Source organism: Ambystoma mexicanum, chromosome 2p (assembly GCF_040938575.1).
Source record: "Ambystoma mexicanum isolate Mex_15411 chromosome 2p, UKY_AmexF1_1, whole genome shotgun sequence".
Taxonomy (NCBI): Eukaryota; Metazoa; Chordata; class Amphibia; order Caudata; family Ambystomatidae; genus Ambystoma; species Ambystoma mexicanum.
Genome location: NC_090923.1, coordinates 22,327,082 through 22,343,039, shown reverse-complemented (window position 1 = coordinate 22,343,039; position 15,958 = coordinate 22,327,082). Strand labels below are relative to the sequence as shown.

The 15,958-nt window shown below is 52.0% G+C and overlaps 1 protein-coding gene across 1 annotated transcript in view; it reads left to right on the top strand.

Moving 5' to 3' along the window:
* The first annotated feature begins 340 nt into the window (after window positions 1–340).
* Window positions 341–15,958, top strand: part of LOC138567691 (peptidoglycan recognition protein 1-like) — a 72,281-nt gene continuing 56,663 nt past the window's right edge. Inside the window, exon 1 of the mRNA XM_069646161.1 lies at window positions 341–548. Within this exon, the coding sequence (XP_069502262.1) occupies window positions 341–548 (208 nt within the window). The remainder of the gene's footprint in view (window positions 549–15,958) is intronic.

The following is a 15,958-nucleotide window of genomic DNA, read 5'->3' as shown; positions in this document are numbered from 1 at the left end:
CGATACAAGGCACCGGGAGGCGATACAAGGCACCGGGAGGAGATACAAGATACAAGGCACCTGGAGGAGATACAAGATACAAGGCAACGGGAGGAGATACAAGGCACCGGGAGGACATACAAGGCACCAGGAGGCGATACAAGGCATGTTGGGAGAGATTTCTGAGATTCAAGGAAGGTTTTCTGGCAGAGTACCAAGGAGGATCTCCGGTGCACGCTTTCCTTGGGTGGGGTTGGCAAACACAGAAAACCAGGACTTGGATGGCTTCCCACCTGGCAGCAATAGCCCACTACCACAAGCTGGGGGGAAGCCGGTCCCCACCAAGGAACATTATGTCAGGATGGCTATGAAAGGTTTGGCTAAACGCACTGAGAGGAAGGAGGATCTCAGGCGCGATATTGACACGTTGAAGCTCCACAGCTTGATAGGAATCCTGGCAGGGACATGCAGTGATAACATTGAGGCTGCCAAGTTCAGGGTGGCTTCCTTGGCCTTTGTGGGGGCCTTCAAGGTCAGTGAGCTGGTCCCGGACAACAAGGAAGGCGGGGGTAAGGGTTTCTGGAGATTGGAGGATGTCACAGTGCCAGATGAGTGGACACAGCTGCATCTAAGAAGGTCCAAAACTCATCTGGGAGCGAAGGGAAGTGTAACAACCCTCTGCTGCATTAAGGGAAGCCTATGCTGTCCCGTGACATGTCTAGCGATGTACCTGAAAGTAAGACCCCCGGCCTGGTCGGGTGCACCACTCTTTCTGCACAATGCGTAATGGTCATGGCACGAAAAGGCACCGGAGCAACAGAGGGGGTCTTTGGAACCCACTCGTTCAGCACTGGAGCAGCCACCTCAGCGGCAGGGCTGGGCATGATGCCGGAGGCAATTAAGGAGATAAGGGGTTGGAAGTCTAACTATTTTTAAAATAAAATATGGATAAAATATGACACTAATTCATTCCCGTTTACCATCTCTCTACACCAAATAGCAGCCCCAAGGAGCAGAAGGACAGTTTGGGTGGTGGGTCCTTCGTGACAACGGGACAAAGGCCAAGACAAGATGGACCCCGGAAAGGGAAAGAATGACAGCGAGAGAGTTTAAGATCGGTTGGCATGGGGTGCCAGGGATGAGGTGGGGGCAGCTGGAGGGACATGTGCAAGAGCTGCTAGCAAAACACCATAAACCCGACGTAATAATGATTCATCTCGGGGGAAACGACCTCACGAGCTTGGACAGGGGGGTGCTGATGAGGGACATGATGGACACCCTCCAAAGGTTTGGCGCCCACTTGGAAGATACGGAAATCAGGTGGTCAGAGATTATACCAAGACAATCATGGAGCAGAGCAGAGTGCCATTCGGCAGTGGAGAAGTCAAGCAGGAAGTTGAACGGAGCGATGGCCAGGTTCCGCAGGGATTTCACTCAGGTCAGGCATGGCCTGATCAACTTAGTCACCTGAGTACTATGAAGGGGACCGGGTGCATCTGTCAACGGCTGGCATGGATCTGTTGTTCTGGAATCTGTGCACAAAACTGCTGGAACTACGAGACCACGGCTGGGGGGAGCCACAGATGGACGTGGACCCATCAGTGGCGCGGCGGCGGTGTGTTCGCGACCAGCAGCACTGTCCAACTACCAATGAGATAGGGGAAGAGGGGGGGGATCCGCATTCCTCTGAGGCCTAGCGGCAAGGGCCCTGGAGGTGTCTAAGAGGGCTCGGCTTCCCCCGGCAGAAACGGCCCTCCTCCAGCCCAGGATCACCTGCAAGGGCAGGTGGAAGCCAGACAAGGGCGGTTGGGGGAGCTTTGGCCAAGATGGGAGTTGGTTGGAAAATTGGGGAAGGAGAGTAGAGATGAGTCACGGCACCTGGAGAAGGATTCTGCAGTGTTTCGCTGTGATGACAAGCAGGTAGTGTTTAGTGATTTATTGCGATAATAAACCTGCACCCTTTTACGCCAACAAAGAAGGAAGTGTCTCCATCTGCATTGGGACACGTGGGGAATGGCAATGGTGCAGGAGGAGCGATGCAAGAGACGTGGACAAGTGTCCAGGCTATAGCTTTATAATAGACGTCTGTGTCTTTCCTGGGACTACATGAAACACTTCATTGTCCCCTGATTAAGTTCATGTTCCCCTGATTAACTTCCTGTTTGGAAAGTCTTGCTGGGGAAAGCTCTGCAGATGGAAATGCCAGCGTTTGCACGAGGCATTGCGCACCCGGGCCTGGGGTGGCCGATAGCCAGCGCTCCTTTCCCCGCACGCCCCTGGGATCCCGAAGCGCTATATCCTCTGACAGCACTGGGGCCCCTGACGGATTCCCGTGCCTGACCATGACGTCATCGGGCTCGTGGCTTGCACACAGTGATAATATAAGCTCCCTGAAACCCTCTAGGTGCTATACCCAGGGCACGCCAGGTAAAGGCCAGCATCTAAACCTCTTTGGGGCTGTGGTGCGGCTGCAGCGAGGTGGCCGAGCCCCCCAGGAATACATTCAGTGCATGGCTGATAGTGTACAGGGTTAGGCAGAATCCTGTGCAGTGCCCTTAGGGACCACTACACACAATTAAGATTACAAGTGGCAGTACAAGTTTTACCTTTGGTACAAGCTTGTACTAATAAGTTATAGTGGTAGCAGTGGCGGAGCAGCCAGGCTTATCTCAAGAGTATATGAGCAGTAGCAGAGATTAGAGCAGAGAAGGGACCACAATTACTGTGACTCATGCAAACACTGACTCAAGGTTTCAGGTAAAAAATATAAGTACATTTATTTTTAAACCATTTGTTATAAATACAACACTTATATTAAATCAAAGCCATATGTAAAATACACTACAAACAACTAATTTACTTAATACAGTATAACTCAAGGTAAGTACCCTAAGTTTTAACGGACCAGTGTTGTGGAACAAAAGATGTTACCAGGAATACACTTGCGATCACTTTTTGACAGTAATGACAGTTCGGTCTTACTAAAGATAAGCGTATCCGCGGCAAGAAATGTTCCCGGGGCAAAATCGCACTTAGCACCTGAGTTAATCAGAGAGAGTTGGGGCAGAAATCATAGGTAATACTTTTGTCAGGGCAGACAGAATCAGAGAACACTCATTGACAGAAATTCCAGAGTCAATGGGCCAGAGCCAGTGTCAAGTGGAACCGGGTTCCTGTTGTCGAGGATCACACAGTCGGACAGTTCAATATTCAACGTTGCCAGGAGTACTTGGATATTGTCAACAGAGGAAGCAAAAGGTACAAGAAGGAGGAAAGACAAGGGCAAGCCTTGGAGGAGGAAAGGGATTCACCCTAGCTCCTCGAAACAGAACACAGTACCTTATTCAAGGAAGAAGCTGGTGCCACGGCAGTTGTTACTGGTAGTTTCCTGCAGACCCATGGTTCCTGGAGCTTCGGCAAGAAGGAGGACATCTGTAGGGGTCTGCACAACACAGGGATGAAACCGGCATCAGCGACTGTGAATAAAAGGTATGCTCCTTAAAAACAGGAGAGGCTCTTCAGATGGCTATCCGGACAACTATAGCAGTGTGCAGCGATTTTGACCACAAAGAGGATCCTCTGGCTGTGGAAGGTGATCTGGTTATCCCCACCAGGCTCAAGGGAAGAAGACTCCGGACTGGATCTTCTCTGGTTGTCGAAGTGTAGATAGTTCAGGTCTGCAGCAGGGCTTCACCAGGACGAGATAGTTGAGGCAGCCGTCATTTTCTCTGCTTCTCTTCGGTTCCTTGTAGTTCCAGTGGCGACTGACTTCTAGCCCAAGAGTCCTGCCTTTTATGTGAAAATCCCCCAAACAGCCTGGCTGTCAATCACGCAGCAGGGGGGTTGTCCAGCCCGGACAACCACCTCAGCCAATCATGACAAAGTGCGACTTGGGTTTTCTAGGATACCCTGTGCAGGGGGTGACTACACCCCTCCCTCACATTCAGCCCACCTAGACACCCAGGCGCCTAGAGGAGGGCTTCTTGCCAGAAGCCCGCCAAAAGACAGTGAACAAAGAAGGCAAACCTTGTTTGCCGCACAAAGTAAAACACAAGAAGGACTTTAACAAAAGGAAATGGCGAATAAACCCAACTGGAGCCAAAAGAAAGAGTATTTGGTCAAGCAGGTTTATGTTCGAGGCTAATATAATAGCCAAAAAATACCACGTTTATATAGTATAATCACAGTAGAAAAGTTAGGGTAGATACCACTGCCACCAGCCAAGTCTAAATGTTAAAAGAGCGAAACAATGCTCTAGGAGGTACAGATAAAAAGTGCTATGGATTAACCCTTTCCAGTACTCCATGTAAGATGGGGTGTACTGGATCTGTGGTTATTTTACCCTTTTCTGGGGCACTGTAGTCAGCCTCAGAAATGTAGTTGGTGGGAAGTCTAAAAGACAACCCTGTGTCACTGCACTGAAGGTGCTGTGTAACACACACAAGAAGGGGCTTCTGAAGTGGTGTACTCCAGTGTCCACAATCACAAAACAGATGAAATACACATGGCAAAACACAGGTAAGAGTAGAAAACAGGGGTACACTCTTACCAAGTGAAAGAAATAAACTCCAGAAATCCAGCAAAGCTGCTGGGGAGACTTACTAGGTAAGGGAAATTAGCCATTGAATGAGAATTCTCCCTAACATACAGAAACCCCCATCCCAACCGGTAACACACAGACAGCCCCGTGTCGCTTGCTTTCTTTTGACGCGCCTTAAAGCGTGTTGTAATAAAGGGGCTCGATTTCATTTTTTCAAAATGGCCGCATGGATAACAAGACTCACCACCAACCGGTGCGTACACGTGCACTGCATGATACACTTCGGAGGAGAAAAAGAGGGTGTGTGGGTCCCCCTTGTTTTAAGAAAAGACCATTACAGCATTCTTTGAGCCGCTCGCACAGAGTCTTTCCAGTATAACATGTTTCAGTTCACATACTATAGTAGTTGGTTGACTTTCCTCAGGAAGAAAGAGGAGGAATGCAAAATCAACTCATCCAGCCCTTGGCACCCGGGGATGGCATATTTTAGGATATTTGGGCAGATCTTGTAAAGGGCAATCTGTGATCTGCCCTAAAAAAAGGGACAAAGTGTCCTGGTTCTGTCCTAACCTTTTCAAATGCAAACCACCCGCCAAAGCCTGTAGTTGGCACTGCCCCCGCTTCAAGCTGGTCAATCTATTGAAACCAAATCCAGGTGAGTGTGGAGCCTTCCGGTCACCCATGATCCCTGAGTAGGGGATGCACAGGGGAAACGAGCGTGAGACAAGTGCCAGCTACTCTTGGCAAGAGGCGCTTCTTTCATATAAATGAAAGCCCACCATCTAAGGAAGAAAGAGAGGGAAGTGCCTCACTCCACGGGGGAGTTGCATTCCCCCCCCATTATGGAACCCGGCTAACCTCTCTCTCCCCGACATGTGACACTCTACACTCTCCACATCTGTGCAGAGCAGATGGGGAGCCCCCCGGACTCTTTAGGGGGTGTTATGGTGGAAGCCTTTAGCATGACTTCAATTCCTCATGATAGAGATGATACACTTCCTAACTATGATGATAATCTGTGTGTGTGTATAGCGCTTCATGCTGGATTCCTGTGGCCTCTAGTGCTGTAACACGTGACATGTATGTCCCTAGCTCTGCGCCACTTCAGGGCAGTCAACGGAAAACAATCAACACAAGCACTGGCAAAGGTATGTGTAGAGGTGTTGATGGAGGGAGAGAAGGTTGGACGGAAGATGGATGAATGGGTTGATGAGATGGAGTCGGCGCATGGTTCACTTGATGTGCTGATCATGACAGCACCACCAGGCTTTGCCTGGGACTTTTATTCTGATTTATTTTATTGGATATTTGTAAGGCGTCTATGCAACAAATGATGTTTCATGGCGCCACAAGACAGACAAAAGAGGGTGAGGGGGGGGCAAAAGAGAAAATTAACAATAATGGTACTACTAGTCCGAGACATTCGGATCGTGCAAGTGCAGTAACAAGAAGTGTGAGGGAGAGGGGCGGGGGTGTGCCGGTAGGGCGAATGCTAGGGTGTGAAGGGACATGCAGGGTAAAGAGGAGAAAGTGCAAGTGAAAGGGGGGGTGTTGTGGGCCACAGGGGCTAGCTGAGTGCTAAGGGGAGGTCAGGAGGGCAAGTGCCTGGTATTTCATGGGGTTCCAGAGATGAGGATCCACGTGCTAAGTGCGGGGAGGCGGGGGTGGGCTGCGCGAGGCGGTCTGGTGCCCTGTTGACCTCAGAGGGAACCAGGCAGCCAGTCGATTCGGCAGACGGGGGTGTTAGCGGGCGAGGAGGAGAGTGAAGGTAGAAGAGAGTAGGAGGGTCTTGAGGAGCTTCCGGACTTAAAGAGATCCTGCTCAAGCCTGAGAGGGGCACAAAGACCATTCCAGAGAGATGCTCCTGCATAGGAGAGAGATGCTCCTGCAGAGGAGAGAGATGCTCCTGCAGAGGAGAGAGATCTTCCGCCACTCTCTGCCTAGTGAAGCGACTGATCTGCAGAGAGTTGGAGCCCAGAAGAATGGCGGGCTCTAGCAGGAAGGTATTTAGGGAGAGAGAGTTGGAGGTAGCGTGGTCACAGGCCTCAGAAATCCTTGTGGATGATGCAGAGGGTCTCGAACTTGATCCTCGCAGCAACCGGGAGCCAGTCGGGAGATTATACAGGCTGGAGAGATGCAGTCCCTGGGCTTGAGGCCAAGGACAAGTCTTGCAGTCCTATTCTGGATTGGTTGAAGGGGGCGAAGGGAGAATAAAGGAAGATTGAGGAAGAGGCTGTTGCAATAGTCCAGCCTAGAGAGGACCAGAGCTCTGGAGACATTGGGCCTCATTACAACTCACCCGGTATGGAAACAACTGTGGCGGTAAACCCGCTGCCACCATTGTTTCCATACCGGGTGATCATGACTCCTGCAGGCTGGGGCGTCAATCCCGCCAGGTCTGACCTGGCGGGTTTAACACCACCCGCCTGCAGGCAGATGTGAAAACACCAGCACCATCACAAGATGGTGCCGGTGTTTCCATGATCCCCATTCCCATTGAGTCCTACGGGACTCAATGGGAATGGGGATTAACACCATTCCGCCTCTGGAATTCCCAGGTCACCGAGGTTGTAATGCCCCGGTAATTCTGGGAATCACGGAGGCAGAATAGTAATACGAGTCCGGCAGTAACCAGGTGGTTTTACCGCCTTGTTTACCGCTGGACTCGTAATGAGGCCCATTGAGTTTCTGGGGGGAAGGAGAGGAGGTGCAGCTGGTAGTGGGGCTTCTTGTCAAGCAATGTGAGGAGAGAAGGGGAGAGAGGAGTCAAAGATTGCCACAAGAGGGTGAGGGGAGGGGACCCATAGAGAGAGTGGTGTCGGTAGGAGGGAAGGAGGGAGCTGGGGTCCCAATGAGAAGGATGGTTGGGGGGGGAAGTAGGGAGCCGGGGTATATAGCAGTGGATTTAAGCCGCTGAGGGTGGTAGTGAAATGAGCCACAGAGTTGGTGTGCGGTGGTGGAGCAGTCGATGCAGGTTTGGTGTGGGGTTGGTAAAGGGACACACTGCGCATGGTTGATGTGCCTGAAGGGGCACATGCCACAGGCAGTTAGTGTGTGTGGGTGAGCAGGGGCTTAATGTGGGGGGGCAGGATGCAAGTGGTTGGATGTATAGAGGATACTTATGCGGTGTCCAGTATTTGAGAAACATGGGGTGAAAAGCTATACAACTTACATTCGGTCTGTTAAGTAATACACTAAAAAGTCAATACATGTCAGGTCACCAACAATACACAGGACTTTTTACAACATTTTCATGATGCCTGTTCCCATCAATATATGGCAACATTACCGATGTAAAACACATTTATGATACTGAACCCAAAATATGCAGTGGCTGGGAGGATAGCTTAGTTGAAACTAGGTTGTCTTGGAAGCAAGACAACACAGAGCATCACAGGTTCAAAACTGGTCCCACGCTTAGGGGCAGGTCTCGACCATAAAGCATGATATTAAAGCTCAATCTAACTTTCTTTCTTTAATTCCAACTATAAAACCCATTTATGATATTGCACCCAGAGTATACACCAGCCTTGGACCTAAAACACGTTCATGATGTCACCCACACAATATATGCCCGCATTCCCACAGAAAGGAACGTTCATGACGATGCCCGCAACATATGCAAGCACAGTAACTGTAAAGCACGTGTTCATGATGGTGTGTATATATAAATATAATATATGCCAGCATGGTCCTGTAAAACCATTTGTCATGTTGCCTGTGTCCAAATATATGCCAGTATAGGTCTAGAAAACACTTTCTTGATGATGGTGCCCACAATATATGCCTGCATGACCCTATATAAACCTATCCATACTTCCTGTCCGCCCGTATATGCCAGTAACACCAGTGTCAGTATTTCATGATGGTTGGTTGCCACAATAGATGCTAATAGATGCCAGGCCACCAATAGTACGCAGGGGAGTGCTACAACATTTATGTGATGCCTCTGCGAAACTATATATGCCAGCCTTTCCACCGTAAAAGACTCCATGATGCATATGCTTGCAGTCTCTGCCAGGAAGCCCATGTAAAAGACTTTCATGATGCATGTGCTTGCAATCTCTGCCAGGAAGCCCATGTAAAAGACTTTCATGATGCATGTGCTTGCACTCTCTGCCAGGAAGCCCATGTAAAAGACTTTCATGATGCATGTGCTTGCAATCTCTGCCAGGAAGCCCATGTAAAATGTGCTCACAATATTTACAGGTACACTGTAGAGCACATTTCTTAAAGTATGGATTTAAAGAGAAATAGAAAGACTTGATCTGTCTTTCTGTGCAATATTATATTTTTTCCACTTTGTTACAGCATTACGGGCTACGTATCTCAACTCACTGTTCACTCCTAACACAGGGAAAACAGAACACTGGGGACACAATAAACCACCTGTTGGTAGCAGGTGGGTCACCAGACTCTCTCCTGCTTCTCCTTCCAGGCAATGGATTGGATGCTGCCAGGATGAATTTTGCTTCCTGGTGCAGCTCATGCTAGGCATGTTCTAAGGGCTTAAGCCAATCAGAAATGACCAAAACAAGGAGGTTTGCTCGGGGTCCTTCCACTGGACCAGCGGGCCCCAGGCGTGGCGCATGCGCAGCATTGAGTGATGTGAATAATGTGAACACATGCATCTTTTAGGCCGATTGATAATACTATGTGAGAGTGGCCTTCACAGAGCGCTGTCATTAAAGTGCCCGCGCCTCAGCTGTACTGATCACACGGTGCTTGTGGGGCAGACATGTTTACTTTCTTACTCTGGGGAGCAGAGCCATGGGCAGTCCACTGTGAAACTCAATGCACCAGGGGCAACTGTAGCTCTCATGAGCTTTACTCGGTCAGCAATATGACAAAGTCCCGTGCTTGGTTTAGCTACCTACAGACCGGGTGACTCAGGGAGCCGGGTACTTCCCCAAACAAGTGGATAATGGACATTGCGCTGTATGAAGAGGGTCTCCATGCCCCTTCCTGGCATCAGTAACAACGGACGAGCTTGGGCCCCAAGGAATGCATGCAGAGTCACCATTAGTGAGGGGGTAGTTGCTGGAACCAAGGAGCCTGGGAGAGAGCTCTGGCCCTGAGGAATGCATTCAGAGTCACCCCTAGTGAGGAGGGTAGTTCCGGGAATCAAGAAGCCTGGGAGAGAGCTCAGGCCCCAAGGAATGCATGCAGGGTCACCATTAGTGAGGGGCGTGGTTGCTGGAACCAAGGAGCCTGGGAGAGAGATTGGGCCCCAGGGAATGCATGCAGGGTCACCATTAGTGAGGGGATAGTTGCTGGAACCAAGGAGCCTGTGAGAGAGCGCTGGCCCTGAGGAATGCATGCTGAGTCACCCCTAGTGAGGAGGGTAGTTGTGGGAACCAACGAGCCTGGGAGAGAGCTCTGGCCCTGAGGAATGCATGCTGAGTCACCCCTAGTGAGGAGGGTAGTTGTGGGAACCAAGGAGCCTGGGAGAGAGAGTGGGTCCTGAGGAATGCATGCAGAGTCACCCCAAGTGAGGGGGTAGTTGCTGGAATCAATGAGCCTAGGAGAGAGCACTGGCCCTGAGAAATGCATGCATGGGCACCCCTAGTGATAGGGGGGGTAGTTCCGGAGCCTGGGAGACAGCGTGTACCCCAAGGAATGCATGCAGGGTCACCCCAGTGAGGGTGGTAGTTGCTGGAAACAAGGAGCCTGGGAGAGATCTTGGGCCCCAAGGAATGCATGCAGGGTCACCCCAAGTGAGGGGGTAGTTGCTGGAACCAAGGAGCCTGGGAGAGAGCTCTGACCCTGAGGAATGTATGCAGAGTCACCCCTAGTGAGGGGGGGGGGTAGTTCCGGTCCCAAGGAGCCTGGAAGACAGCTTGGACCCAAGCAATGCATGCAGAGTCACCCCTAGTGAGGGGGTAGTTGCTGGCACCAAGGAGCCTGGGAGAGAGCACTGGCCCTGAGGAATGCATGCAGAGTCACCCCTAGTGAGGGGGTAGTTGCTGGCACCAAGGAGCCTGGGAGAGAGCACTTGCTCTGAGGAATGCATGCAGAGTCACCCCTAGTGAGGGGTTAGTTGCTGGCACGAAGGAGCCTGGGAGAGGGCACTGGCCCTAGGAAATGCATGCATGCTCACCCCTAGTGAGAGGGGGGGTAGTTCCGGTCCCAAGGAGCCTGGGAGACAGCGTGGACCCCAAGGAATGCATGCAGGGTCACCCCAGTGAGGGTGGTAGTTGCTGGAACCAAGGAGCCTGGGAGAGAGGAATGTATGCAGAGTCACCCCTAGTGAGGGGTGTTGCTGGAACCAAGGAGCCTGGGAGAGAGATTGGGCCCCAGCGAATGCATGCAGGCTCACCATTAGTGAGGGGGTAGTTGCTGGAACCAAAGAGCCTGGGAGAGAGCTCTGGCCCTGAGGAATGTATGCAGAGTCACCCCTAGTGAGGAGGGTAGTTGTGGGAACCAACGAGCCTGGGAGAGAGCTCTGACTCTGAGGAATGCATGTATGCAGAGTCACCCCTAGTGAGGGGGGGTAGTTGCTGGAACCGAGGAGCCTGGGAGAGAGCTCTGGCCCTGAGGAATGCATGCTGAGTCATCCCTAGTGAGGGAGTAGTTGCTAGAACCAAGGATCCTGGGCGAGAGCTCAGGCCCTGAGGAATGCATGCAGAGTCACCCCTAGTGAGGGGAATAGTTCTGAGAACCAAGAAGCCCGGGAGAGAGCTCTGGCCCTGAGGAATGCATGCTGAGTCATCCCTAGTGAGGGAGTAGTTGCTAGAACCAAGGAGCCTGGGCGAGAGCTCTGGCCCTGAGAAATGCATGCAGGGTCACCCTTGGTGAGATGAGTAGTTGCTGGAAACAAGGAGCCTGGGAGAGATCTTGGGCCCCAAGGAATGCATGCAGGGTCACCCCAAGTGAGGGGGTAGTTGCTGGAACCAAGGAGCCTGGGAGAGAGCTCTGACCCTGAGGAATGCATGCAGAGTCACCCCTAGTGAGGGGGGGGGGTAGTTCCGGTCCCAAGGAGCCTGGAAGACAGCTTGGGCCCAAGCAATGCATGCAGAGTCACCCCTAGCTAGTGAGGGGGTAGTTGCTGGCACCAAGGAGCCTGGGAGAGAGCACTGGCCCTGAGGAATGCATGCAGAGTCACCCCTAGTGAGGGGGTAGTTGCTGGCACCAAGGAGCCTGGGAGAGAGCACTTGCTCTGAGGAATGCATGCAGAGTCACCCCTAGTGAGGGGTTAGTTGCTGGCACCAAGGAGCCTGGGAGAGGGCACTGGCCCTGCGGAATGCATGTGGGGTCACCCTTAGTGAGGGGGGTAGTTGCTGGAACCAAGGAGCCTGGGCGAGAGCTCTGGCTCGGAGGAATGTATGCAGAGTCACCCCTAGTGAGGGGGGTAGTTTTGGGAACCAAGGAGTCTGGGAGAGAGCTCTGGCCCTGAGGAATGTATGCAGAGTCACCCCTAGTGAGAGGGGTAGTTATGGGAACCAAGGAGCCTGTGAGAATGCTCTGGCCTTGAGGAATGCATGCAAGGTCACCCTTAGGGAGGGGGGCTAGTTCTGGGAACCAAGGAGCCTGGGAGAGAGCTCTGGCCCTGAGGAATGCATGCAAGGTCACCCTTAGGGAGGGGGGCTAGTTCTGGGAACCAAGGAGCCTGGGAGAGAGCTCTGGCCCTGTGGAATGCATGCAAAGGCACCCCTAGTGAGGGGGGTAGTTCTGGGAACCAAGGAGCCTGGGAGAGAACTCTGGCCCTGAGAAATGCATGCAGGCTCACCCTTAGTGAGGGGGGTAGTTGCTGGAACCAAGGAGGCTGGGAGAGAGCTCTGGCCCTGAGGAAGCATGCAGGGTCACCATTAGTGAGGTGGGTAGTTGCTGGAACCAAGGAGCCTGGGAGAGAACTCTGGCCCTGAGAAATGCATGCAGGCTCACCCTTAGTGAGGGGGGTAGTTGCTGGAACCAAGGAGCCTGGGAGAGAACTCTGGCCCTGAGGAATGCATGCAGGCTCACCCTTAGCGAGGGGGGTAGTTGCTGGAACCAAGGAGGCTGGGAGAGAGCTCTGGCCCTGAGGAATGCATGCAGAGTCACCCTTAGTGAGTGGGATAGTTGGTGGAACCAATGAGCCTGGGAAAGAGCACTGGCCCTGAGGAATGCATGCAGAGTCAACCCTAGTGAGAGGGGTAGTTCTGAGAACGAAAGAGCCCGGGAGAGAGCTCTGGCCCTGAGGAATGCATGCAGAGTCACCCCTAGTGAGGGGGTAGTTGCTGGAACCAAGGAGCCTGGGAGAGAGCTCTGACCCTGAGGAATGCATGCAGAGTCACCCCTAGTGAGGGGGGTAGTTCTGAGAACCAAAGAGCGCGGGAGAGAGCTTTGGCACTGAGGAATGAATGCAGAGTCACCCCTAGTGAGGGGGTAGTTCTGGGAACCAAGGAGCCTGGGAAAGAGCTCTGGCCCTGGGGAATGCATGCAGAGTCACCCCTAGTGAGGGGGGTAGTTCTGAGAACCAAAGAGCCCGGGAGAGAGCTTTGGCCCTGAGGAATGAATGCAGAGTCACCCCTAGTGAGGGGGATAGTTCCCGGGAACTAAGGAGCCTGGGAAAGAGCTCTGGCCCTGAGGAATGTATGCAGAGTCACCCCTAGTGATGGGTTAGTTGCTGGCACCAAGGAGCCTGGGAGAGAGCTCTGGCCCTGAGGAATGCATGCAGGGTCACCCCTAGTGAGGGGGGTCGTTCTAGGTACCAAGGAGCCCGGGAAAGAGCTCTGGCCCTGAGGAATGCATGCGGGGTCACCCCTAGTGAGGAGGGTAGTTGCTGGAACCAAGGAGCCTGGGAAAGAGCTCTGGCCCTGAGGAATGCATGCGGGGTCACCCTTAGTGAGGGGGGTAGTTGCTGGAACCAAGGAGCCTGGGAGAGAGCACTGGCCCTGTGGAATGCATGCCGGGTCACCCTTAGTGAGGGGGGTAGTTGCTGGAACCAAGGAGCCTGGGAGAGAGATTAGGGCCCGAGCCAGACAGTCCCAGCCCACTTCCTGGGTACCCACACAAGTGACATGCATAATTCTGCAAAAACCACTGGCTTTCGCGGTAGAATGCATGCCCAAAGAAGGACTCCCCAGGTCACAAAGTGCAAGTGGAAGGCCAAAGGACAACACAGCCAAAGGTGAAGACAAAAGACATTGGGGCACGGCTGCTAGAGTCTTTCCTCTGGCCTGCTGCCTGCTTTCACTCACAAACCTTTCGCGAGGGCTTTCGCTGCACCTGGATTGTAACGCCTTGGGAAGAGTTTGGAGCCTTTACTGAATGAAGTCAGTCCAGGATTCAGCAGCCCATCTGAGTCCTGGTGTAGCTCTTCATTACGTGGTTCGGTTCGGCTGTGGATTCGGGTGCAGATACTTTCCACACAAGCTACAGCAGTGATTGCTAACAGAAAAGAAAAGAACAGATTGTATTTCTGTAAATGTCGGCTCTATGGTTCTTGACTGTCATCTACTGGGCGGACTGTGGCAACATTCTGCTGGATTTATTTTTGTAAAGATTTCTTCTTCTGAAACACAGCGGGTTCCTGCAGAGGACTGAACCCTCTTGGAGCCACGTTGTGTGTTGCAGTTCAGGGTAGGAAAATCTAATCAGATCACTGCATTTACTCATTAGTGCTCTGCGAACTCACTTTTTTGTAAAGCACTGTTGGTGACTGTGGAGGCTCAGTACTGTCTTTGAGCCACGCTGGAGCATAGTTCATATCTAATCATCCTAGCGGATTGTGGGCAGAGTGTCTGGTGTGGAGGTGTGCGTCCCTCCTTTTGATCTAGTTTCTCTTCAGTGAGTTATTCCCTACAGTGTGCAAAGCAACTGCAATTTCGTTACAGGGACTACAAATACGAGCCACAAGGACTTCAAGTACCAGCATTCTTTGTTGCTTCCAATCAGGAGCAGCTTCGCCAGTCCCGTCCACTGCCTCGCATGCTTGCGATTCAAAAACCCTTGTCCCAGCGAAGTGGGCAGAGTGTCTGGAGGATGGAGGGCGGCGGCGGGCAGGGGGCCCGGTGCCCGAAGTAACCTCAGGTGAAACCGTGAGTAAGGCTAGAATGCTTAGCCAAGAAGAAGAATGTTTCAATGGTGAGGTTACTGCTCTTCCAAATCCTCCCTCATCACCTTGACCTGGAGTTGAGAGAGAAGTGTGTGACCAAATAGAGATAACACAACCATGCCCTTTTGATATCGATCTCTGCACGGTGGACGGGAAAGCGGGAGGCAAGGGAGCGAATTGGGGGAACCCATTTTGAACCAGATGAGAGAAGCCCTGTCCCAATAGCGGCCCCAGAACACGCAGTGGGCCTGCTGTTAGGAAAGATTTCATATTTGTATGTAATTTTCCCTCCATGTGTCAACCCACAAGCTGTTTGCTGCTGTTTAGACCCCAGTGACTGACTTTGCTAGAGAAGCACAGCCCTCAGCTGCACTCCTCTGGGCTTTCGCTCACTTTTTATGCGGAAACTGACATGCCCTTAAAACAGTCAGTACTGGGAGACTCTGTTTCCCTTAGTCCTTTCCTCATGTTGCAGCTTTTGTGCAACATGCAACAAGTGTGCAATGTACCTTCCAGTCCAGTGTACTTGGGTCTGTAGTCATTTTCCAAAGGCCCTAGAAACTCCTGACAGACTTTTTGTGAGATGTGCAGATGTGTCATGGACAGCGCTGGTGGCAGATATCGTTTCGCATTATTTTTAACCCTTTCCTGATATGTTAACCACGTTAACCGCGTTTGGCACGAATAGGTGGCCTGGCTCGAAAATGGCCATGCCACGCGGTTCTTTGTCCTGTCCTTTGGTCATCTTGCCCCTTCACCTTCCCCAGGTCGAGTAGACCCGGGTCCGTCCTTATTTGGTAATGCATTTTCCCAAAAACCAATGCTTTTGCGGACTTCTGCATGCCTTGTGTGTGTGCCTCCAGGATGTGGGCTAGACTGTCTGAGTCCAATACACATCCTGGGTGCCTGAGAGTCTGGAGTGCCCTGAATGACTGGGACCACTGTGCTCCGTGATTGGTCCACGTATGGAGTGTGTGTTTGTGAGCAGATCTCCCATTGGGTCGTCTTCGTTTTGATGCGAAGGGAACTTTGGATAAGAGGAGGCCAAAAACAACCATACCATGTCGATCTCTGAAGTTCTCAGTGAACGAAGGACAGGATCCAAGTATCCTGAAACTACGAAGCTGAGTCGAGGACCCGCTGGAAGGTTTGGCACCCTGAGCCCGCTGTCGTCCCGTGGGACCCCTTTGCATCCGGTCGTCCTAGAAGATCTGCGAAGACACTTCAACCCATTGGAATAGTGGGACCAACTATTCTCAGGACCTTCATCAAAACCTGCAAGCAAGCTTTCTCGGAAGTGTTCCTTGGCCAACCAGTGGACTGATCAGTTTACCCAGTTGCTTCACTCTGTCACCGCCGCCATTTCGAGGAGACCCTCGAAACTTGGTATACTGCTTGCTCTC